The sequence below is a fragment of the Macrosteles quadrilineatus genome, unplaced genomic scaffold (assembly GCF_028750875.1).
Source record: "Macrosteles quadrilineatus isolate MER2022 unplaced genomic scaffold, UCM_ALF_1.0 Scaffold_6__1_contigs__length_79288215, whole genome shotgun sequence".
NCBI lineage: Eukaryota > Metazoa > Arthropoda > Insecta > Hemiptera > Cicadellidae > Macrosteles > Macrosteles quadrilineatus.
Window position 1 is genome coordinate 9,047,418 of NW_026542599.1, and position 26,383 is coordinate 9,073,800.

Sequence of the window (26,383 nt, forward strand, 5' to 3'; positions counted from 1 at the left end):
TGCGCAAAATTAGTTCAAAACGGCTCCTAAGATTTCCTACAAATTGTTTGAAATATCTTAGTTTCAGGCTAAAAACAAGATCCATGCTAGGCTCGGTTCTGAAAAAATTCGTTTTTGTTAAAAACTTTAAATGAAATTATAATATTTTTAACATTGGTCTAATGGAAAGATAAGTAGCCAAGACAGCTTTATGAAAATGTAAATAAATTAATTGTAACATATGATAAAAAAATCATCTACAGTACAGTAAAAAATTACTAAATACATTACAAAAGAAAGGTCATTCCTCTAAATACCAGTGTTTTGTAAACATATTTTCTTTAACTAATTTTATAGGTTAACATTGGTTTTTTAATACACTTAGGGTGTTATAGGCAATGGGATAATTACGACCGTTCAAAATCGTAGAATATTTTACGACGAAAGATTATACCTTAATGCTGAGCCAAAAGTCTTGAGTAAAACCCAAGGACGTTCTGTAATTTCCGACGACATGCCATCGGAATGGGCGCGTAGTTTGACGATTCCACGGATTATATAGAGACGGTATACTGTAGATCATAGACAAACAAATGACCCGAAAATAAACATGTTTGTATTATTATTTTAACGCAACTGTCAAAAAACTTCAAAATGTGTAGAGATTGTTAGTACTAGATTCCATCCAGTGACGTCATTCTTCTATGTTTTTGATCCATACCTCTTCTGTTCTAATATCTGTGGACGACCCCATTGTTGCGACGTTCCGCCCAGAGAGCGCCCCTATAGCAACTCAACAATGCTGGTCAACAGCTGATGTTATCACGAGTTTGTTATCGTACTTTATTGTAGATATTTTCAATTTATATTTTTTTGTCTGTATGGAAATGATTGTTAATTAAATTTATAATTTTTTCCGTGTCGGAAGCGTGAGTTTATTTATTCCTACAATGGTTTTCAATGACTTGAGACAACAGGGCAGGGTCGTGCACAAAATGATGTGCAAATAGTGCAAATACATGAGCGTGAAAAAATATTATCACATCATTTGATTTATTACATATTTTAGACTGTATTTTATAATATCATGGAAATTGTACATATTATGTAGGCCTATGTTTATTTTTCAACGTTTCCTTCAAAATAAACACCACGAACAATGCTTGGTCAACTGGTACTTTGCCTTAAAAAGTACGTTGGTCGTTTACTATGTTAATATGTGTGTATTTTTTTATACAACATCTTGGTGAATTCCTAAATGTTCAAAAATTGCATTTATACTTTCAAAAACTATAAATATATAGGGTTAAAATAGTTAAATTGTTTTTTTCAGATCCCAATTATGTTAAGCAATTTTGAACTTAAATAATTTGAGTCAAGTACACACTCTGTAATAGTTATGATGTAGTTAATAACAACCCTTAATTAATTTCCAAACCTATTTCACCGAGTACAATAGTATGTAGAACACTCGAAAACGTAGCCAATTCAGAGTCTTTCGCTCTTCCTTTACGCAACATTTCACAGGTGAATTGAAATCAAAATTAGAATATCCGTTGCGTCTAAAGTGACCGGAAATTACTATTTGGTGTGGAGACGAGCAACGGTACGCGGTTCCGGTTGAATAGTTCGGATACTCCCGATCTGAGCCGAACGACTGCGGAGACAACCGGATATATCCGAGCGCTACCGGAAGGACCCGAGCACAAGCGGAAACGCTCGAACTTTACTCGTCAGCTGTTCTGTTTGCATTGTTGCGCCGGCAGTGGTGTTTGAAGGATTGTAGTGATTATTCGGTTTGGTTCACACGGTTCTTATCTGCTGCCATCTTCTAAACATTGTGAGTTAATTACCGTGCTCATTGTTAATTGTTTTAAGGTGTTTGATATTTTGCCGGTGAATGTTAATAATTTAAATTTGTTTTTGTAACATATTCACTTGAAATAGGTTTTATATCAATAAAAACATTAGACAATTAACTTTAAATTAATTGTAGTTTTTTTTTATGCTAGCCTTGGTCAGATAAAATATATGGGTAAATTATTACAAGTAATATAAATGCATTATTTTATTATAAATTTAATTCTTGTACCTTCGTTTGTATAGTTCAATTTTGAAAAATTCCAAGTAGATACTGCATACGGTACTGTTTTAATTGAAAATGGTTGCATTACTTTTGTTAGCTGTTATATATTAATAAACACTCTGGACCGCATAAACTTATAAAACATAACTTCACCAGTCTTAACTGTAACGGGTGAAATTTCCTATAATCTTTTTCTGTTTGTTTTAAGAGGGGTTTGGTAGGTTTTTATGTAAATAAAAAAATTGTTTGAATAATTTAATTAATAGAACATCTAATTTTAGTACTTTTGTAGAAACATTTTTAATGTTCATGTTTTGTAACCTTGTAAGTTTATAAGATTCTAAAAAAAAAAAAATACAAGGTAAATACAAAAATCCTTTGAAACGGCTTACTTAAAACTAAAAAAAACGTAAAGATAAATTCCGTTATTGTTTTTCACCATACATTTGACTATAGCAAAACAACACAACCGAGAAGTAGTCGTTCAAATACCATTTCAAAGTTGTTAGCAATGGTAGAATAATAAAGCACTACAATTTAATCTAAAAATTTAAAAATCCTCAAGCTCATGTTAGTTATAGTCTCTTACCTATAGTCAAATGACCAAACTAAAAGACAACTTTTTTAAACCCTCAATTTATTCGCTGATTGATTGAAAATTTAGTTTGTGAAAGCTTAAAATTTACGACATGGGATATTTTACCAACTATACATTACTTTACATTTGACATTAAAATCAGATTTTACTAATGGAAGAACATAAAATCGGTCATATATTTTTCGTTCCAGCGTTTTAATCGCACGTGACCAAGCTATACTCTGCGTTCGACCAAGTTCAATAATACCTCCAGCAACTTGTGTTTATCAAATTGCAGGTTCCCTAGCACGATCCACCAAACCTCAGCGAGAAAGTTAAATTTCCCCGTCGGTTTTAAACCCGGGAATTATGTCTCGGTGAAATGATTCACAACCACAAAAATGTTTAACGACGACGGTCAGTTATTACTTGAAACTAAACACTTTCAATTTAAAAGAAACCCGGTAGAGGCCTCAACGAGATGCGGGATATTAGCTTTATGATTGGCTTTTAATGTGCAAAGGAAAGGGGGAAAATAACAAATTTTATATCGTAGAAATGAAATTATTAAACGACGTCATGTTATTTAGAATTCGCCAAACACTTTTTGATATGTATACAAATATAACTCAGTTTAATAAGTTTGGATTTTGAATCCTTAAAACCTAAAAGTGCATATTTAATGTTTTTATCGTCCAAGAGTATGAAATGTTAACCAGTTGACTGCAATAGCAAACATTTTCCCCCATAATGTCCAGAAAACACCAGTTTTTAGTTCTCTAAATCGTCTGCAAAATCATTGTTTTAGGGTAACTTCAAATGGGGAACAGAAAAAAAGATGGTAAATATTTTCAATTCGCTAACCTCAAAATTGTATTAGTACATTATGGAAACGCTGCTTATCACACAATATAAGTTATGTTTGTAAACAACATAAATGTAAACATTGATGACTAATTTGTATGACCTCAAATTATTTGGTATAATTTTGTAAGTATTAGAAGGTTATTTCCACAGTGTAATGAAAACAGTTGTTCATCACACGGAGCGCCTCCTTTGTAAAACACAATTGAGTACCATAAAAAGCCACTTTCGCCCCTAGTGATGAAAACTACTAATTACTCCCGTGCAAAATATATATAAATGTATTTACTTTACAAATGTATACTAATTTTTCTTTTCTTTTACAGGTAAGTTGCGGATTCACTAAAACTCCGTACCTCGTAGAACATTGTGAGGTAATATATGAATTACTCTTAGATTTTAACATCTTAGTAAACTAAATTCAGGTTAAAATTGAGTGTTTAACTTAGGAGATAACTTTGTCTAAGATCATCTTTTTTCCTATTAAACGCCAAGTGATCATAAGAACAGGTGGATTTAGTTTCGAAGCGCCTGTTGGCTTTTCTCGTATTCGGACCAGTAACCCTCGTAATACTTAGTCGAGCATCAAATTCATCTAGTTTACCCTGTGGAGGACTGTATTGGTTATTTAAATTCTTATGACACCAACACAGAAGGGTGCATATAAGAATTTTGAATGAAACAGGTGATTACTTTCTTACTAAGATCAGCTGTTTCTATAGCATATTGGGCTAGTTGTATTCTACAGCTGGGTCCTGCATTTTGGAATCATCAAAAGTCTACTTCTTTTAATTCTCTCAGGACCGAACCGACGGCCTTCTGACTTATTGGCGAGCACTAAAATCTATTCAGTTTTAACTGTGAATTACCTGTTGACGTATAATAAAGTTCTACTATTATATTGGCGGTATTATACGTAGTTCTATAGGCGTTATGATTTCTAGTGCGTGTTCTGAATATTTTTTACGAATATTAGGTATTTTAGAAATAAGTAGACTATGTGGTATCAAAATTTTTGTCACTACCTAAATTTATGCAAGAGTTGCAATAACAAATGTCTAAAAGCAACAACTTCACAAAGATTCTATTTATCTGGTTCCAATTTCGAACCATAGAAATTCTACTCTTTTTCATGATCGAACCGGCTACCTTCCGAGCTATATCCACTCAGCTAGCTATTCCACACTGCCTAGAAGTGTATATAGGTCAGCTGGTTGTAGAGTTGCGGCCTAGTTTGTTATCACTATGGTACTAATCTCCCAACAGCGCTGTAACTAGCTTTTGATACTCGCTACGCACGTACCAAGTACCGTTAACAGTTATAACAGGTCCTTGCTAGGGACACCGCTGCCGACGGTTCCCGGTTATTGAGGAATAATAGGTTCACAATTCTTATGAATATGGCATTTTCATGTGAAGTTTTGTCGGGATTGACAAGTGTTATAAAATTGAAATAAGATACACTATCTAGTATAATTTACGGTTACACGGACATGAATTACAAAATGGAGATTGTGTTGATTACATATGATATCTATATATATAATACGTGAAGCCGTTTTTTGTTAACGCAACTCCTCCCTTATTTGTGGACCAATTTCAACGTTTAATATGTCAAAAGATTCGTCTTAATATGTAGTTTTGCAATAAGGTTTTACAATTTTAAAATTCCTACTCTTAAGGGCGTGAGACCCTCTCAAATGTCGGGTTTTCCCCATAAGAAATACACAGAACAAATTTAAAAACAAAAAACAGCTGTTTATAAAAAGAAACTCATTAGCTTTTCGGGAGTAAATATTATTGTTTGTAATATTCAGTAGGTTAAGACCAAGTTCAGTTTTGTTGGAAGAACAGAACATGCCTCAAGTTCAAAGAAGAAACATTGAAAACGGGAGGAGGAGACAAAAGATATCTTATGTGTATGAGGAGAGTATAAAAAGAGAGTCCTGGTCTAACAGATACCCATCCAGATACAAAATCACTTGGTGAGATGAATAATATTTGCCAGTTCGGCTATGCAACTTACTTTGGAAGTGAAAAAAATACGAAGTACATAGTGTTTTCACGTTGGTAAAGTAAACTTGCCTAATCACAGATCAAATGAATGCATGCAAGAATTGTTTACTTCTTCTGACAGGCTACAGATCGAGAAATTTCAAAACATTTAGTAGAAACTGGTATAATGCCTTGACTATGATAAGTTCAAGTAGTAAGATTATACCTAATAATTGTGGACCTTATGTTTTTATTGTAAACTTGTGTATTACTCGGTTTACTTCAACTGAGAAAAACGCAAATGGATTGTTTACTTCTAGGTTATGTTGCCCGTATCTCTGACAAACTTATACAACATTTTTGGACTGAATTCACCAACACAATCCAGACATTTCAAGATAAAAATAAGAAGTTTCAAAAACTTAGTGGCAATATTAGTTCAATCATAAGTGAAGGAATTACTGTTTATGTATTTAACGATCGAATAGTTACGGTCATGTTTATTTTTATGATTCAGGAGAGGCAAATAATATACGCTTTTCAAAAAGAGAAAATGAAAATTGATATCCAAATTTTATAGCTACAAAAGTTATCCAACCTATATCGACAAATGAATCCATACTTTCAAAACTTTGGTACAGGTATTAAAAGAGGAATTCCACTGAACAACGTGAGAACGTTATGATGCGGGGCATATACTGTGACTGACAGACAACACGTTAAAATACGTTAACCATATTTCAATGGTGTTGCTGCTTTAGCCTATTCAACGCAGATTATGGCTGTCCAGTTGGTAACCCAGAGTTTGTGGGTGAAAAATGGAGCACATGAAATGGTTGATATCACCCACCTTTTCAGGATTCTCTACGGAGAAAATTCGTTTGATTAGAGGGAAGTCTCAAATTAAAGAAATAAAATGACCCAAACTTAAATTACTTAATACAGGCTATCAGCAAGGCAACAGTTTTCTTTAATTATCAATTCTGGAAAAACATTGTTGCAACATGTTAACTCGAATTGAGGCAGGTCGTTTAGCATTCATTAGAAGTTATCAGTTAAAACTTAGAGCAGAAATAATGTAGGTAGGTGAACATTTTACGACGCAAATAGAGATATTTAAAATTAGTTTCTAACAAGTGTTTAAACTACTCTAAGATGTAACTAGAATTACTCGAATTTAAACATAACGTTTTCCTCGGAGTTATGTTTCATACTATGCGGCTCATTGAGCCGCACGGGTTCTCTAGTGATTTATATGTTATTGGTAAAATTAGCAGTTGATGGAGGGACTTTAAAGTACTCTGTTTTCAATCATAAAGTTCATCCCCCCTGCGAAACACAGTGAAAGTATAATTAATCATTATACCTCTTGATCTGCTAAAGATGATGGACCTTACTCTGATTACCTAAGTCTCAAGAATCCATCTGTACTATGTAGCCTAGATGTTACAATGCTATATAGCGTAGTTTAAGCATCGTCAGTCCCACTATATCATTTATCCTTTGTTGTTACAGTGCTATGTAGCCTAGCTGTTACAATACGATGTAGCCAGCTGTTACAATGCTATGTATCCTAGCTATTACAGTGCTATGTAGCCTAGCAGTTACAGTGCTATGTAGCCTAGCTTTTACTACAATGCTATGTAGCCTAGCTGTTACTACAATGCTATGTAGCCTAGCTGTTACTAAAATGCTATGTAGCCTAGCTGTTACAGTGCTATGTAGCCTAGTTGTAGCATCGTCAGCCCCACTATACCATGTAGCCCTGCTGTTACAGTGCTATGTAGCCTAGTTGTACCACCGTCAGTCCCAATCCGCATGCAATTCTCTTCCATTGTTTTCAACTTTCACGTTTCACTGTTTATTCCGCCTTTCTCATACTGTCTTGTCTCTTTGTCTTTGCGAGTGACGTTTGAATCCCAACACCCGGCTGCTATTGCCTAATTACTGTATAATTAATGAGAGCGGATTGCGTAGGAATTTATATTACTTTCGCATGCTTCATTAATCATTACATCGAGGAATGGACAGAATGGTGCATATTATGAGTGAAAGACGAGGGTAGAATTGGTTGAGGTCCCTTGTGTGGTTTTAGATAGGACGTTTATTTAGTTATGCCTATTTATCAAAAGCCAATTAAGAGCAGCTGGGTGAAGCTTCGAACCATCAAAAAGCTGTAGATTTTCCTCGGTAATGAACCGATAACCAAAATTAATTACTAGATGAGATGTATATCCTCTCAGCTACCAAAGTATACTCAATGTTTATACAAAATCTAATAGGGAAAGGTGATGAATTTAGTTTATTAACTCGTTTACTGATATTTCTAGGTTTTTGTATCGGTGAAACATACTTGGTGAAATCCTGTTTTAATTCCGTCCCAGTATTTTGTCCCAAGTTTTACTACATTCGTTATCGGTTAAATTGAGATAAACATATTTGAACTTAAGTTAAAGTGCTACTAAGTCAGAATGTTATCACCCTTACCTCTAGAAATAAATATCGAGTAATCTTGGTAATCTTTGCCCAATAGTAACAACTGAAGTTTTTTCCTTTTTTACTGTATTTTGTAATTTGTCATAATACTGTGGATCGTCTGCTATTATACTAAAATTCTTTTATTTACGTCTTCCTTGTTATTTTGTAAAACAAGCATGGCTGCCTATTTACTTACTCCCATGGTCATGGATACCCAAGGTGGTATTTGGCCTCGCCAACAAGTTGCCTTCATCTCTCCCTGTTATCCGAATCTTCTTTCCTTGCTCTCAATCTTCGCAAATCCTTCTCCACCTAGTAATGGTAAAAATTCAAATGCGTTGTATATTACCGAAATATGAAATGACCCGAGGAATAGTGACTTTCACAAATCAAGTTTTTAGGCGTACAAGTCTCTAATTCCGAACTTTGATCGAAATCCTTCCGCTGAATTTCGAGATAAATTTTACTTCCACACAAACAGACATAGATCGTGTTAGGAGTATGGGATTAATATGATAGGAAATATTTTAGTAAATATCCAATCAGGCGAATGGAACTCCTTTTGTCTGGGTTTGCTGCGGAAGTAGTATATTAAAGTCATTGTTGGTCAGCATTCCCCGTTTATATCTGTACCGTAGTCATGCTAGTTTTCATGGGCTACCCCATTCAATCTACCGTTGCAGCAGTCAGCAGTCATGCCATATGCTATGTAGCCTAGCCAGTAGAGTAGAACTATCAGCATGGCAGTGGCACCTCTGCTACCGCCGCCGGTTCCGGAAGCAGAACAGTCACAAGGTGTGGCGTGACGTCACATTTCCGGTGTCCTCTGCAATCAGTCATTGACTTCAATGATACTTAACAATGTCCTCAGTTTGTCCGTTGGGAACTTGCAAAGAAACTTGTAGTATAAAGTTATTAACAATGTAAAGTAGTTTAGAATAATAAAAAAATAATTAAAAGACACGTTGAATAATAGGTACTTAAAACATATGTTTACGCTTATAACTCACTAGACGGTGGTTATCGATTTCTATTGGACACTTTAATCATCATCAGACCCAATAGGCGAATGACGTAGTTTATTGGGTCTGATGCTTGGAGTGTCCAATAGAAATCGATCACCACTTACCATCTTATTTATTTATTCCAACGGGAAACCCATTACATTGATACATCACAAAAAATAACAATAAAAATGAATGCAAGATGTGATACTACAATCAACAACAACAGCAACAACGTATTAATACAATAAGTCTAAATTCTACAGCAAAAAATGTGTGCTTTGAACATGTAACAATATAAAATAACCATATAACCATTTATCAAACAATTAACAACAAATAAATATTTTCAGATTGACAACAAAAATAAATAATATAATTTTTTTTCTTTTTTTCTATCTTCTATGTATATTTAACGTCTTGTGAGTTAACAATAAGCGTAAATATATGTTTTAAGTGATATTAGACGTATCTTTTGTTTACTTTCCGTAATAATTTGAAATAGTTCAGAATAATTTATTTATGTTTTCCAGGTATATTTAGGGTAGTTAAAATTATATTTATTTCGATCAAATTCACGACTTTTCTCACGCTTTCGTCAAATCTGAAGCTGTTTCGACGCAACATGTCCAATATCTAGTAAATGTTTCTCTATTAATTTAGTGTATTTTAACCGTATAAATTTTCGAAAGGTGTTAATGAAATGACAGCCCATGGTATTGTTGAAATAAAATGATTTTAATTTGGGTGAAACAACTAAAAAGATGGTACAAACTTCCACAAACCTCAAAGCGCTTGAAAAATTGGATTCAGGTGGTTCTTAAAATTGAAAAATCTACAAGAAAGTATGCTTAGTTTTTGTCTATACCAAGAAAATGGGACAAACATTCCAATTGATTTCTGTAAGTAGATTTTGGCCAAACATACAAATGAAATTATAATACTATAGACTAGTCAAATATATATATCAATCTATATTACATAGAAGAGATTTAACCTACGTAACTATCTATTTCTAATAGAAAACTCTGGAAACCACCTATAGATTTCTTCTTGGATATTTATCCAAAACCCATCAACTAAGAGTTATAAGAACATCCTGTACCTCACCACAAGTCGCTCAACAACTTTTAGGCAAGAATCATTTTTTCACCCTAGATAACTGTAGTTTCTATGGCAGGACTCGGGAAGTTTAGAGAGTCGAAGGTCAGACCGGGGCACCGTACCTGCATATTATCAGTTATCAGTTAGGTCAATGGTAGGGGTCGGTCCACGATCACGAGCTAGAGGACCCTGTTGGGGGATCGGGGAGAATTGTCTTCGGCTGTCCATCTCGAACTGCCCTCAAGTACAATCAGTTTCATATTTCACTTTCAGAACAGTGTAAGTACATACACAATATCTTACTCGTTTATGAATCGTTGAAGGTGCTATAATATTGAGTTTAAATAGTGTTCATTGCTAGTACTAACACTTTACAAAAATTAGCACATCCTACTAGGTGTGCGGTCTCAGGTCCGTTATTGAGTGGAACGAACACAATAGTAAACAAATAGACTATAATAACTCAAGAAAACGTTCAATGGTCAATAAAAATACTTCATCATACGAGTAACTAACGTCAATTTGCTATTTTTGTTTATGCTTGTAACTCTATCACAAATGGCTCAATTAGCAAGCCCTCGACAGTTTTTGTTCTTAAGGCTGTGTCACACTAGGCTACTTACTAGCTGCTATTTAGTGGCGGCTAGTGAAGTAGCCGCTAGTAAAAGCTGTCACACAACAAATGTCGGTAGCGGCTACCTAGTAGCAGCGATTCAGCCAGTCAGTGTCAATCCTGTGAAAATGTCGTCTGTTGGTATAAGCCGGGTTGAATTACCCGAAATCGTACTACAATATTATGAGAATGTCCGTAAAAAATTTTGATGAGCTGCTAACCTTGGTAACTCCTTTAATTCAAAAACAAGATACAAAAATGAGGGTGGCAATAACATGTCAAACGAAATTGGAAATAACTTTAAGATATCTTGCAACTGGTGACAGCTTAAAATCCCTTCAGTATCTTTTCAGAGTGCCACACAATACAATATCTACATTTCTACCGGAAGTGCTTAAAGCTATTTATGAAGTCATGGAACAATTTATACAGGTATGTGTATGGTATCTCATTCATTGGAAACAGGACCACTTCACTTCACTCATTTTTCACAAATTTTAATTGAAACCAACTTTTCCACAACAAACCAAACCCAAACATGCACAGCCACTAGCCGCTACTACGCTAGTACACATGTCACACCGGCTACTCGGTAGCCGCTAGTCAATCACGTGACTCACTAGCCGCTAGTTAGTAGCTCAGAAAATTGGACATGTTCAATTCTCGACGCTAGTGAAATCTGACTAGCGTGCTACTCCCACTAGCCGCTACTGCCTATGTCACATTGGCTACTCAGTATATACTAGTATCCGCTATTTCACTAGCGGCTAGTAAAGTAGCCTAGTGTGACACAGCCTTACTCTCGAAAACGCTAAAATCCGAGGCGAAATGTTGATTTTCCAAGGTCCACCACAGCCTGATCTATTAATGCATCTTTGAAGGAGATGTCCTGAACTCGCATAGGCAATATCACGTAGAGATTGCCTACGTGAACATTTTACTCCATTCAAGGAAGCAGTTACTTAAAAAGAATAGGTAACAGCTCGTTGTACAAAGTGAGTCATCAATGGTGGTCTTTTGGCTCCATTGCTACCAACTTGCATGTAAACGGCGACATAAACAATAATAATGGCGCAAAAAATGTCGGCAGTTTCAAACTCTTTAAATTTAAAACGGCAATCGAATATCAAAACATAAAATTTTCCAAAGTTTTTATGGTTTTGAGATTCTGTTTTGACAAATCACTAATGTGTAATGTGAAGAAGTTAAATTATTCTGATGCATGGAAGAACTTTTTATGTATTTTGTAAGAAATGTTCTGATACCACTAAGCTATCTAAATATTTTCCTCGGGATCAAACCGGCGACATCTAATATTTACATTTTAAACTTCCAATTTTATTTTCATCACTTCTCCTACTGTAGCGTTCTTTTCCTCTACAACTCTGCTCTGCCACAGCCATCTGTATAGCGGTCGACGAAGGAATGTTATTATCCAGTCCTACTTCACTAGGCGTGACTTCCACTCTCGTCTAATACACTTCCATCTGTGGCCGTGAGTCTTCTTCATTGTTGCTACAATCAGCTGATTATTTCCTGATGACCCTTGCAACATCCGGGACATCGGCAGGGCGGGAGTCAGGGGCGTTTAAATGAGTAAGAATGATTGTGAAAATCTTCATTGCGATCTTGTGTCACTCATAAAGCTATGGAAGTAGGTTTATCGTCCAGATTGGAACAATAACTGAAGATTATGAGTAAAATTCCAACGTTTCCTCGAAGTTTTTGTTTTACTGTTTAGTTTCATTAGCCTACCTAATTCAACGAGTATTATGAAATAAAAATTTCTCAACTTTTCGATTTGCTGTATATTCACTGCATATTGTAACCCATTTTTATAACGTTCAAAAATTAAAATATAACAATCGCGATTGAATTTTACCCGTCACACAAAATGTCATGATCTAGCCCAATTAGATACCGTTTGAGTTGAAGAACAGCGATCTTTACAAATTTAATCACACAGTTACATTGTTTTCAATGGCTCTTCCCGAGAAAGCTTCAGTTATTTCCTCTCCTTTACCTGAATAATAAAAAAGAGTGTATGAAAGTGGGCACAATTAATTAATTGAGTTTGGTGATAACATCAATGGCGGAAGAATAATTATCACACACTATATTTAATCAATTAAATTATTCTCCTCTAATCAAATTTACTCTTCTAACAACTTACAGTCGTACCTTCTCTCTACTTGCTTTAAGCACTCGATGTTTTCGCTCCACAAAATTACATTTCACATCACGTTTGCATTAGCATGTGTTTACAGCTTTGACGAATATGTGTTTCTTGCCTGTGAAAGAACAACATTCATACACTTGTGAATAGCAAACTGTGTTGAGACTTGCGGCATGGAAGGCCAGCCCCACCCCCTGATAGTTTATCAAGTGTCGAGAACTGTCAAAATAATAAAGGACGGGAGGATTGTGGGAAAATGTAGATTCATCAACGGACATTCTCTGAACAGATCCTTACAATGAAATAGCAAAAAATACCTTTTGTAAGAGATGAGGTATCAGCATACTGACCCATACTTTCTCTATTTAGCAACAGACCTTATAATGGGTGAGCAGTGGGAGTAACTATGATAATTATTTTATAAAACACAAAAATAGTAATAACCCTTGAACTGCAAATTTGTACAGCATTGGAAGTTGTATAGTTTTTTAGAGCCAAAGGGCAATTCTGATCAGATTGTTCTAATGAAATTCGTTAACTTCTAATCAGCCGTTTTGTGACAATCCGATTTTCCTTTGTTTTATGAGTTTTCATGGTAAATTTACCATAAAATCCTAAATTTCAACAAACAAATCTTGAAGAAACTATGGGCTTCCGTGGATACCCACATACCAAATTCCAATAATTATTCACTCAGTTTTTGCCCAAAATACGCACGGAGTGTCGGTGTCGCATAGTGGTATAATAGTGTACCTGGTGACCAAGCTTCGCTCAAACAAAATAATTAGTATATCTGAGAGCAGTCTTTGGTCAATGTAGTTTATCCGAATCATTTCTCGTCTATATTTTATCTGTTAAAGTTGTCAATCGTCGTTGATACTTGATACGCACAGTAATAAATACTTAACATACGATAAGACCAACACAAAGGTTTTAAAAGTATTATGGTATTTTTGTTATGAAGTATGTTTAAAGCAAGAACAAATGTAATATGATATATCTTACTTATCTAGCAACTCATGTATCCTAAGTAACACATAACACTATTATCAAGCATAAAAAATAGTGATACTGTATATGCCTAGCGACGCCCCAACACCCCCAACGTCAACACTCACTCAAAAATACAATTCTGAACACTGGACTGAAGTACTGACTGAAGTCGACCGAGAAGTTTATCCTGTTGACCGGAAGTGGCGGGAACGCACCGGATATGGTGATTGGTCATTGGTCCGATGTTGTCAGCTGTTGTCAATGTCAACAACTGATCAGCTGTTCAAGGTCAACTTGTTAGCTGGAAACTATGCTTTGATTTTCTATTGTTTATCTACATTCCATCTATCCTGATGAATACTGTACTCTGTCTGATAGACACCCCTTCATGTTAAAGTCGAAGTTTTTGACCATAGAATTTAAGCAATCCATTCCTATGTTAAATTTCTAAACAGTTGATGCGACATATTGAGCCACTGTAGAGTTTGTTGAAATACCCACATGTTAAGCACGCCGAGCAGAAAGGAGATATTTAATGTTAAATAAATCCTATGTCAATTTCCACGTCAATTATACAAAAAATAACATACAGTAGAACCTTGATAACAAGACAAAACTCTCATGTGGATTATTAAATTAGACTTGTTAACAAGGTTGACTCCTTATTAAGGTAATAACATGTGATTTGGATTTGGGGTAAAATAAATTCAAGGGGATTTCAAAATTACACTTGTTATTAAGTGTCTTCTTATCGAGATTCCACTGTATTTCCAATTTTGATATTTTAGAAGTGCGAGCCAACGACAGTGTCGACTAAACATTTCACACTTCAATTATTGCAAGTTATAGCACGTTTTATGTGTCTATAAACTATAATTGTACGAAACAAACTCCTCCAAAACAAAAACTCTTCCTTTTCCTGGAGGAAAATAAACGGTTCCAGCTACGACTTCTCTCCATAACTAAACAAATATCGCAATTGACTGCAGTTTCCACGGTGGACGAGACAAGTATCGGCGTCATTGAAGTGAGACTTTACGTGACGTTATGACGTTATGCTATGAAAGCGTGACGTTGTTTGACCACAGATGACCACTGTGGATCCTTCGTCTGAGAGAATGGAGAGTGGTCGTGCATTAATTGCGCCAAAGAGCTCCTTAATTGCGCCAAAGAGGTCCCTAATTGCGCCAACGATATCCTAAATTGAGCCAAAGAGGTCCCTAATTGCGCCAACGATATCCTTAATTGCGCCAAAGAGCTCCTTAATTGCGCCAAGCCCTCAAAGGGTCCTACAAAATATTCCTTAGTTCGCCAACCCCAAGCCACGTAGGGTGAGTTGCCGGCAAAAGGAATTTCTTTGTTTACGTGTTACCAAATAACTTCTTGATCAGCATTGTACGGGTTATTAAATTTACGGAAAGTAAATAAAAGAAACGTCTTATAACACTTAAAACATATATTTACGCTTATACTGTTACTCACAAGACGGCAAATATACAAACAAGATGGTAAGTGGTGCATTTCGATTGGACACTCCAATCATCATCAGACCCAATAGGGTTATCTGCAATTGAATGCATACAAACCATTGTAAACCACACCACTTTTTATCCACACAAAATAATCACTTATCTCATCATCAACATTAATTTGTTTTCATCCTATTTGTAGACATTTTGTAATTTACCCACGATAACGTGATTAATGCGTTTCCTAGTTGGATCCTGTAAACATCCTTGCCAATTAATAATGCGTTAAAGGTATTTAGTGGCCAAGGTGTGTTTATGTTTTGACTGGAAACTAAGAGATAAGGCAAATTAATCCAACTGCGATTACAGACTTCCTCATAACAGATTAGCAAGTCATTAGCCAATCTGACCCAGGCAATACGGTGGGAGGAGAGAATTAAAAATACTACGAGTTCTTTCGAAGTTTAACTGAGAGTTTGTTTGGGATGGAAACACCCCCCAAAAATGTGACGTTCTCTTTGCTTATTGAAGTACACATCTATATAAACCAGCTGTTGCCAATTTTGGTCTCTTAGACCTTTTAGATTTATCCTTACGTATAGTGTGCTTCAACATCTACGAATTCTAACATACATCTGGTAAATTATGTTATTTTCCCATAAAAAACCCATAAAATAAAAAAAAATCTTATTTTCGAAAGAAACCGGTTTAAATTGAAATTAGTATGTGATAATCCTTATAATTCCAAACAACATAGTTCAACCCCCCATTGATGAAAAATTATGGTTCAAAAGTTATTGTAACTTATGTTATTTTGCCATAAAACCCCATTTTAAAAATGGAAAAATAGATTTTTAAAAACCCCGATTCTGATTGAAATTCTTTTGTTATGGTCCTTATATTTCTAAACGAAATAGTGCATCCCTTCATTCCTGTTAAAATTACCTATTAACATGTGATTTTACCTATTAAATATCAGAGTTACTCTCATCGCTTACCCATGATAAAGGTTGTTGACAAGCTAATGGGAGAAAGTATTAGATTGCTGATACCATTTATTTTTCAGTTTGATACAATGTTGAATTGTTTGGGCCGTAAACTTGTATGCTATTAGCGATAGTTCACAGTAAGTTTTCCTTACAGTTATGGGAAATATAAAAGATAACCGGGTTTTCTAAGCAGCATTTTGACTTCACTTTCTCCCTGTCGATGGCTTAAACGAGTATCAATTATACATTAAATGTTGTTATTTTTAGACATGTTATACTTATGGACCAGGTGTAGATACTTGTAATGTACGTTTCTGTCATATTTGTGTAGGCGCCTTTTGTATAGTTTCCATATAAGGAAGAAACTTTACTGTAGGTGGCTTTTCATTATGATGTCCCCAGAGTAAAAAAACAAGATTAATATATTCAAAACAGTGTATATTTAAAATTCCTATGCCATTATTTGGAGAGGAATAAATCTGTCGTAGTTTGCTGGTTTATGGGTATTTTTTGATCAAATTTTCCAAATGTATGTATTTAAATCCTTTAATAACACTTTGATAATTTGAAGGATTTTCTTGATACTGTATTTTTTCCCTTCAGAAGAAAACATTTACATCTTAAAGTTGATTTTTATTCCCAAGTTAATCCCAAAACGTTATGACCAGATTGACTTAGTTCTACCAAAACACTAATTAAAGTATCCTGCAAAAACCTCTCTTTAGATTTTAGTAGGCCTACACTTTTATCACGAAAAAAAAATACCCCCGCCGCAGCAAACCTGCTGACTAAGCGAATATCCATTTGTCTTTAGTTGATTTTCAATTAAATCTATTTAAATAACATTAGGATTAACAAGTACCTATGTTTGCTGCTACAAGAAAACTAATAAAGTGTGGTTTTTTGTAAAATATTAATAGCTTAGTAAGAAATAAATAAATTTGCCAATTTTGCTCAAAATATATTCACAAACAAGCCAACTACAACATTTTACAATATTCTCCATAAAAATAACATGGGAATTTTAAATTTATTTTTTTTAATTTTATCCGTTACAAATAACCGTACAAAAACACTTTGATATACTAAATTATTTGTTTTTTAAGCTCTTTAAAAAGGTTAAGAGAGAAATTGGGAAATGTTGTGTTTTGAGGGTCAAAATTTAGAAAAACTATCTTTTACCACATAAAACTCCCCATAAAACCCCGTTCCCATGGTCCGATCCCATGGTTGACAGGCCTATGCTGGGCCTAAGTCCCATTATACCGCTGGAAATGTCTCCCTAAAAGTTCATAGATTAAAATTTCCTCTAACGTTTAATTTTGGGTTTGTAATAGTCAAATATAGGCAATATACAATATACAAAATACAATACAATATAAAACATATATTATATATTGTACATATAATATATATTTCTTTGGAGAGAAACGATTGACATAAAATTATGACATGCAAAATACAAATAGGTTTTTTTCTCTAATCAATAAACGCCCTCTCTCCAATATGTCCCAGATTCACTCGTAGAAAAATATTACGAAATGTAAACAATAAAAATATTCGCTCGATAATAAATTGTCTGTTAATTTTAAATTAAAATAATTACCCAAACCCAAACAAAACCCGGCGGTTATTCAACCAAGTAGGCCATCGCACCGGCCCCCTGCCCTACTGTATTATACAACGTTATGTAACGTTGCGCAAGCGGTCGTCAGTGGAAGCCTTACGGTGAAAGTACTACGAACCTCCAGTCGGCAACCTACACCCGGGGAGATGCCACCCTCGTCACCGCCGTCCTAGGTCCGCGATGTTGTGGACATTCTCCGCCTCCTACATCACCGCTTCGTACGAGGCCGGTGACCAGGCTTCGCAGGGGAACCTCGGGCTGTTCGCGGTGTTGTTCATCGTCTGCTGCGTGGAGGCTGTCATAGTGAAGGTGGCTACGGAGGGGAATGCGGAGGAGGATGAGGGAAATGCTGAGCAGTGAGTCAACAGTGACACGTGTGGGGAAATGGGGGACGAGTGCGGGAATGGAGGGGAATTTGAGAATACGGAACAGCGAGTAAGGTGCGAAGTGGAGGGACGAAAGTGGAGAAGGATGTGGATGGAACGGAGGAAAAATTGGATGAAGAGGGAAATTAGGGACGATGAATAAAATACGAAGGGAATTGAAGTACAAGGAAGCTAGGGTAATCATGGACAAAGTAAAAGTGCGGGTGAAACTAATCAAAATATGAGAAGTGAAGGAGATTTTAGCAAATCGTAATCAATATTTTTGACGGATTAGGCTAAATTAAATGTTTAGGGAAATTTTGGACATTTTAAATACAGCTGTATATCCTTTTTGTCAAGAGGAAATTTCAGAATTTCAAAAGGCAATTGGACACAGTAAACCAAATTAGTGTTAAAAACTCTAGAAAATTAACACCAAGAGGTAAAAGTTATTTATTTTCCAAAAGGTTTTCAGCAGCTGTAGGCACCAAGTGAAGATGAGATTTTGGTAAATGCAGAAGAGGATTTATGCTAGACTATGGACAATAACTGATTTAGAATGCAAAGTGCGCACGTATTGTTGTGAAGTGTTTCCGGTGTCGTGTTTTTTTTTAGCCGCTTCATTGGAACCGGAATTGTCTTTGTCTTCAAGTATTGTGTTTCTGAAGGACTGTTGAATTGTGAAAGCAAATGGTTGAAGGTAAATCAGTGTTAAAGTGCAAATTCTCAAATATTATCAAAAGGTCTGTATTTTTGTAATGTGCATGAATTTATATTAGTAGTGTTGAGTCGAATAATTTTAAATGCAGAACCAAACGATCTTGTAAAGTCTGATTTTCATTTAAAATTAAGAAATTTGAAATAATCGGTAAATAATCTTTTTGATTAGTGCTATTTAAAGAGATTTTAAATATTATTCTAGTATTCATATTATTATTGCACTTGTAAGAAGCATAGTTTACATTCAAGATTAGTAAGAAGTGAATTCAAATTGAATAGTTAGTTTTAATTGATTCAATACAATATTGAACTATCCACGTCATTGCAAAACTTTTAAACCTAAATTAACATAAAAGAATATTTTAGTTTTTTCAAATCATTATTTATTAAATAAATATTGTTTACCTTAGTGCAATTAGATTAGTTTATCAACATAAACTAATCGATAAATGCAATGGAAATTAATAGTAAAATAATTGATATTACTGAGGATTTAATATTACTTGTATGAATTGCGTGCCGTAATGCTAGTGCCAAACATATTACAGTATTTGCATAAGATATTTATTACATTTTGATTCTGTTGCTCAATATTATTTTCGTTGAAGTACGTTATTGTCATTTATATAAAAGACCTGTATAGAAATGACCTGTGTGAGGTCATTTCTATAAATAACCTCACAACTAAAATGTATTTAAATATTAAAAATTATAGTAACGCCATTTTTATCAACCGGCAAAACTACAGAATTGGTAAAGTCTTTTTATTGCAAATTAAAAAAATAATATATATTTTTTCAATTGAACCCTGACAACAAACATTTAAAAAATTTTCCCCTACACACAATTAATTATGTTTAAGAGGTTTAAAGATTTGAGATGAAATTGGTTTTAAATACATTCTGTGATAATCATAATTAGTAGGCAATTAATGACGATAGCTGTAATGGCCTTACTTAATTAGGCAAATTCTGGAAGAGAAAGTACATATTATTATGCTTCATCATTATCAACACGTAAAATAACCAATAATCAATATTACTCTTAAGTTTTTTTTTATTTTTATTATGTACCTACTTCACTTCTTGTTATCAACCAAAGATTTTTCATACATATGAAGGAACCATTTACTATGCAATATTTAATTTTCCAATTCCATTCCTTTTATCTTCAGTCTCATTTGTTGTCTTTTGATTTTTTGATTCTGATTAATAATGACGACATTACTTCTCTGAAATTAATAGATACTAAATGAATCCAATAATGTTACCCATTAAAGTTACCATTTACATTATATGCTAAAAGTTATTATATATACTGTATAAATACAGTATACTCTTCATTATTACAAAGTATGTAAGTAAAAAAATATATTGCTGTACGACAATAATATTTAAAAATATTAAGAAAATAACTCATATAAGATTTTCATTGTGTGTTGTGTGTCATATAATTAAATGTAGAATAATTTATGTTTCTGTTTATATTTTGTAATTTTATTGTTAAATGTTTACACGTGTGTTTTGCAAACTTTGTAATAAAACTTTCACAAACATATATGTTGGGTTTTTTAAATGCCTTTTATGAAACCATGTACCCTATAGTTATTAGTTGCCAAACTCGAATTACTACAGTTATTATTGCTATGTGGTAGAATACATGAATCCTACACCCAGCCTTTCAAAGTATGAAAATATTGTTCATGGGGAAAGTAAAAAAAGATACTTGCTTTGAATGTACTGCGCAGATCATTGTTATATTTTACCATAGACTATTTATTAATAGTCAAAGATATTACATACAACTCAGATTAATTGAGTTTCATCTTTCATCATTGACTTAAATATAGAAATAGTTACATTAACAACATGAAAATGTCAACACTCTCAATGCATGAGTTCGGGTACGATACGCTGAAAAAAAGAAGATTCGTAATTCTATTGAAAGCAGGGCTTAAACTTTTGTAAACAGTATCAATTATATTGTTTGCTTACTTACGTTTTCATACTGTATTCTCCTATCGTTTCATGAATCCTACTTTAATGAATACACTTTGTGTAGGCCATTACGTATTGTTTAAGTTTGAAACTAATATAATTGGGTATTTGATTTGTACAAGTACCTGGGGACCGAGTCTTGCTCGGGGAAAATCATTAGTATACCTTGACACTTCTTATTTTTTTTTTATTTAAAAAATGTGTTGAATGATTCAGGTGTGCAAACCAGACGGTCGTTGACCACTGTTTAAGTGTATTTATATTGTTCTGAGATGAATGTTTATTTGTGAAATAAAGTACTCAACATAATAGTTCATGTTCTTTATAGAAGCATTATAGCCTCAACATCTCTATAATAACATGAAATAAATACTGTACAACTTGACCGTTTTTTAATTATGTTTGTAATACTTCAATACCATTACTCTTTCTGTTATTTTTTAGGGAATAGGTATTGCTATAGCAGCATTCCATTTGTCTAGTACTTATGGTAACTGTTACAAGTACAAGTAGACAAATAGTACATATTTTTAGCAACACTGAAGGTATTAAGCCAGTTTATATATAAAAATAAAAAACCAACTAAATTAATGTATTTAAAAAAAATGTTATTATTATCAGTGAAAGATGATCAATAATAAGTATTTGCACACATGTTATTTAAAATTAAACAAAATTAATTGGTCGTTACCATCTGATAAGTTGGTGTTAGAAGCTTTAAAATTTTACTGCCTTCCTATCAATCCTTGATCCCCGTTGGTCCGTCACTTTACCACACTAGTGCTGTAAAAATTAAAAATGTGATAAAGTGAATTTACTTACGACCGATTTTAAAGTCAGCGTTTTAAATTCAGTTTTTGGTACTAAAAATATTCACTTTACAGCATTGTTTTCGCGGATTTCCCATATAGGGAATAAGCTATTTTACTTTGCGACACTAGTGTTGATAAATGAGGCTTAAATATTGAGAAAAAAGAAGTAAAATTGCATTGCTTGAATCGCTAATTTAACAGCTGATAACAACATATTCAATAGTTGATCTGTCGACTCTAGTTGGTAACTCGCACATTCTTTACTTAACCTAACAATTAATAATTGAACAAAAAATGTGCTAACCAACAGTTGCAGGAAGGTTTATTGAAAGATTTTGAGATTTTCGGATGCCATTGACACGATAGATAGGCCTAACGTAGTAAGACTGAGTGTTTTTTTTGTAATTTTTTTCAATGGTATTACAAAAGCACATAAAATAACAGTTACATAAAAAAAATTTGTGTAAACGTAAGCATAATTAGATTTTAAAGAGGAAAATGTCTAAAACAAATTACATCAATTAGTTTACAAAACGTTTATTCACTAATTGTTAAATCCCTATTATTTGGGATCAGCTGTTATCAACAAAAAACATACTTCTAGACAAAACGTAACAACTGCAAACACATGAAATAAAACATTCAACTTAAGGCACCTTATTATTTTATTTTAACCATTCGATTTTAGTTGGGTTATGTATCTAAGAAAAACATGTCACATCTTTTACACTTCAGACAAATGTGTGAGCAAACTGAAGTGTAATCTAGACAAAATGGTTTAACCGTTGAGCATAACAGTACTTTGTGTCAGTACTAGGTTTCTAACTGCTGGCTCACCTAGTTATAATGTTGAAATATTTCACAAAACACGAGCACAGCTGAAGAACAGCGAGACAAATCCTTTAGGAGGCAGTCACGGTTTGTATGGACACAAGGTGAACTAAACAAGATGGGGCCTACATTGGCAAGCGTGTGTTGGTAGAATCTTCAATCGTCCTTTGAAGCATGGATTAAATAACTACCAAGCCACATACAGGGTGTTCAAAAAAGGTCGGGATTTTTGCGTAGCGATTCCTTGGGTCAAAATAAAGAGAAAATCAAGAATAACATTTTTTTCCAAAATCGCTTCGTTAACCAGATATACGCCATTATGTATTTTTTACATATAAATTGTTATTTTTGGATTGTTTCCACCGATCTTTATGACATTTGGTATATATTTTAAGGTAAAAGAGACCTATGTTAGAAAAAAATTATCTTGATTCAACAAACAAATTTTAAATGGCAGCCGTTCAATATTTTTAAACTTAAATTACTCAAAAACGGCTGATTTTATGAATAACTTCTTGATCAGCATTGTACGTGTTATTAAATTTACGGAAAGTACGGATTTAAAAAAAAAGAATTTCAAGAACCATTTTATTTAGCATTTTTAATTACCTATCAAACGATATCAAGTGCAAAAAGATCGAATAAGAAATAGCTGAAATACTAAGATTTTTAGTTGTAAAATGGAGCAAACCTGACTAGCTTCTGGCTTATTCTACCCCATTTTACAACTAAAAATCTTAGTATTTCAGCTATTTCTTATTCGATCTTTTTGAACTTAATTTTGTTTGGGAATCAAAAGTGATAAATTAAAGTGTTCTTGGCCTTTTTTTTAATAAAATTAGCTGTTTTTGAGTAATTTAAGTTTAACAAATTAAAATAACCACCATTTTGAAATTTTAATTTGAATCAGGAAGATCTTTTTCCTACATTGGTCTCTCTTACATTAACATACATACCAAGTCTCATAAAGATCGGTTTAAAAAATCTAAAAATAAAAGTGTTTATGTAAAAAATACAAAATGGTGGATATCTGGTTAACGAAGCGATTTTGGAAAAAAATGTTATTCTTCATTTTAATTTATTTTGACCCAAGGACTAAGTAAATTATGTCCCCACCTTTTTTGAACACCCTCACCCTGTATACATCTTCTATTTACTTAACTACCGTAGAACTGAGTTGTGATCTGTTAGATTTTGATTGGTTAAAGCAATTATACAAACATGTATAGTTATTTACAACACATGAGTGACGCTGAGCCTCATTGCAGCGTACACGCGATCTACGCTAAACGGCTCTAAATGTCATAACCCTCGTATGATGATTACAGGCCCATCATCATCATACATGCTTTGTGTGCAATATTGTTTGGGAGCCCTATGCAATAACATTTTGGTGCCATTGTACAAGATATGTTTGCATACACTGAAGTAAACTGTACACCTTTTTTACACTCTGGAGACAGGGTTTACTGTACTTACGATTTTTCGCACAAAGATTTACAGAATAAAATAAGAGCTGCAACAAATATCTGGAGGTAGCAATTGTTGAGGGGATTTCGTGCCTAGCGACTGGCTGGGTAGCTAGTTTATAGTGCTTGCCTAACATTCAGAAGGTCAAAGGAGTCAGATTTTCATGTTTCGAAAATGGACCCAAATGTTCTTCCTGGCAGAAACAGCTGATCTTAGTCAGTAACAAAGCTACATAGATCATCTCACTCCATTCTACACTCACCTTGTATTCATTAGCTTCAAATGCCCACCTAGGTGTGCGTAGAGTTGCGAATTACTAGCAATTATTTTGTTTAGCCTACTAACAAATTGTGTATACATAGACTGGTATCATTTACTATATACAGAATAGACTTCCAACTGTGACACACTTTTACACTTTTCACTTTCCAATGTGAAAAATTGAAGCAAAGAAATTAGATGAAGTTCAGGATCACCTCACCAGAGGGTACAAGTGAGAGTACCAGTATTAGTACCAGTAATAGTTCCCAATTACCCAGTACCAGAGGGTACTAGGGTACTAGTAGACATTCCATCCCCATTCTAAATATGTAGCCAGGTTTTTTTATCATAATCGTCGTAGTAGATGTGAGCCACCTACAAATTGCGCAGATCTAAATTACTAAATTCTGCCAAATACACAATCTTTTTAACCAAGTCGAGCTTATGGAATGACTTATGATGAGTTATAGCAACTCTTATGACCCATCAACCTGGTTAAAAACCAAAAATAAGGTATAACATAGAGTTTTAGGCCACTAGCGCATTCTGAGACTGGTTCACACAACTACATTCTTTTTTAATAGAAAATTGGCTACAGCTGGTCCATATGGATGGGAAGTCTACTTCGTAATATCACAACACAGTTATTACATGGTGTATTCTACCGATTCTACCACTTTTAACCCTCTCTCTGCTCCACAGCTTGCTACGCGCCGTGCTAACAGACAGCACCGCCCCCACTGCCGCCTCCACCGCCTCCAAGATCTGCGCCCGCTGTGGACGCCGCCTCTCCGTGCTCACCCTGGGCTACGGACGCCGCCTCCAGTGCGCCCACTGTCGTCTGCCCGTGTGTCGTCACTGCTGTACCAAGACAACCACCAGACGATGGTTGTGTGTGTCGTGTCGCAAGCTTAGGTAACCACAGTGCAATGGTTATAGAGATAAGATAGTTTATTCCTCACACAGAATACAATCACAAAAATATAAGGTATTTGAAAAAAGAGACAATATGTAATTTAAATAAATCCTACACCGACTTTTCAACTGCGTTTGGTTGTGGTATATACTTAGTCAATGGTTGTACAATACTACAATACAAAACCCAGAAACTTAACAGTGGTATCCCAGTATGTCGGTAATGCAGTACAGTGATAACATTAGTTCCTGCTGTCGCCGTCCGAGTACGTTAGTCTTACCAACACAAGAGGTTTTATCTGTGGACTTGCCAAAGTGATTTTGTTTAAACCATGTACAGCTTTATACATACAATAGAACAGTATTACTCTATTGTCTGTGCTTTCTGCAGTTTCTGTTTCCGTTGCAATGAAAGCCAAGCCGAAAATAAATTTGCATAAACATGGTATGATTGAACACCCTTCAAGCACAGCCTCAAGGAATTTTGACATCGGGATAAGAAAGAAACCTTACCAAGCAAACACAGAACAATTTTATAAAAAAAAAATATATAGCGATGAGGTGGACAATGGTAATGGATATTCGTCCTATTAATGAATACTGTAATGTAGTTCTGATTATATTTTCTTCATTTTCCAGGGACGTGCGACTACAGTCAGGGGAGTGGTTCTATCAGCAGCTGAGGCAGCGCTTCCGCTCCACCGTGGCGGCTATCAGCAACTCTGATAGTAAGTGCTCTGCGATATCACCTTACTAAAAGTAAAAGTGAATGTGTGGTTGTAAAGCATGGCATAGCATGTGGGAAGGACTTGTATCTTCAATTTTTTTAATGTCGCCTGAAGATTCCTTCAATAATACCATTGATCATGGTAAATACGGCATGTTTATCGATGTGTTTATCAGGCATGATACTGTGGGAAAGGATTTGAAAATATGATAAAGGAAAGATGAACAATATTGTTAATGTTAATGATAGATAGTACCATGGTCATGGTATGCTAGAAGTACTGTATGTATATTCTCTATTGCCTGCCTTTTATACATATTATTATTATATA

General features: G+C 34.3%; 1 protein-coding gene across 1 annotated transcript in view; it reads left to right on the forward strand.

Moving 5' to 3' along the window:
* LOC128996588 (uncharacterized) overlaps window positions 1-26,383 on the forward strand; it is a 92,336-nt gene that overhangs the window by 24,889 nt on the left and 41,064 nt on the right. Inside the window, exons 3-4 of the mRNA XM_054421983.1 lie at window positions 25,113-25,325; window positions 25,965-26,053. Of these exons, the coding sequence (XP_054277958.1) occupies window positions 25,113-25,325; window positions 25,965-26,053 (302 nt within the window). The remainder of the gene's footprint in view (window positions 1-25,112; window positions 25,326-25,964; window positions 26,054-26,383) is intronic.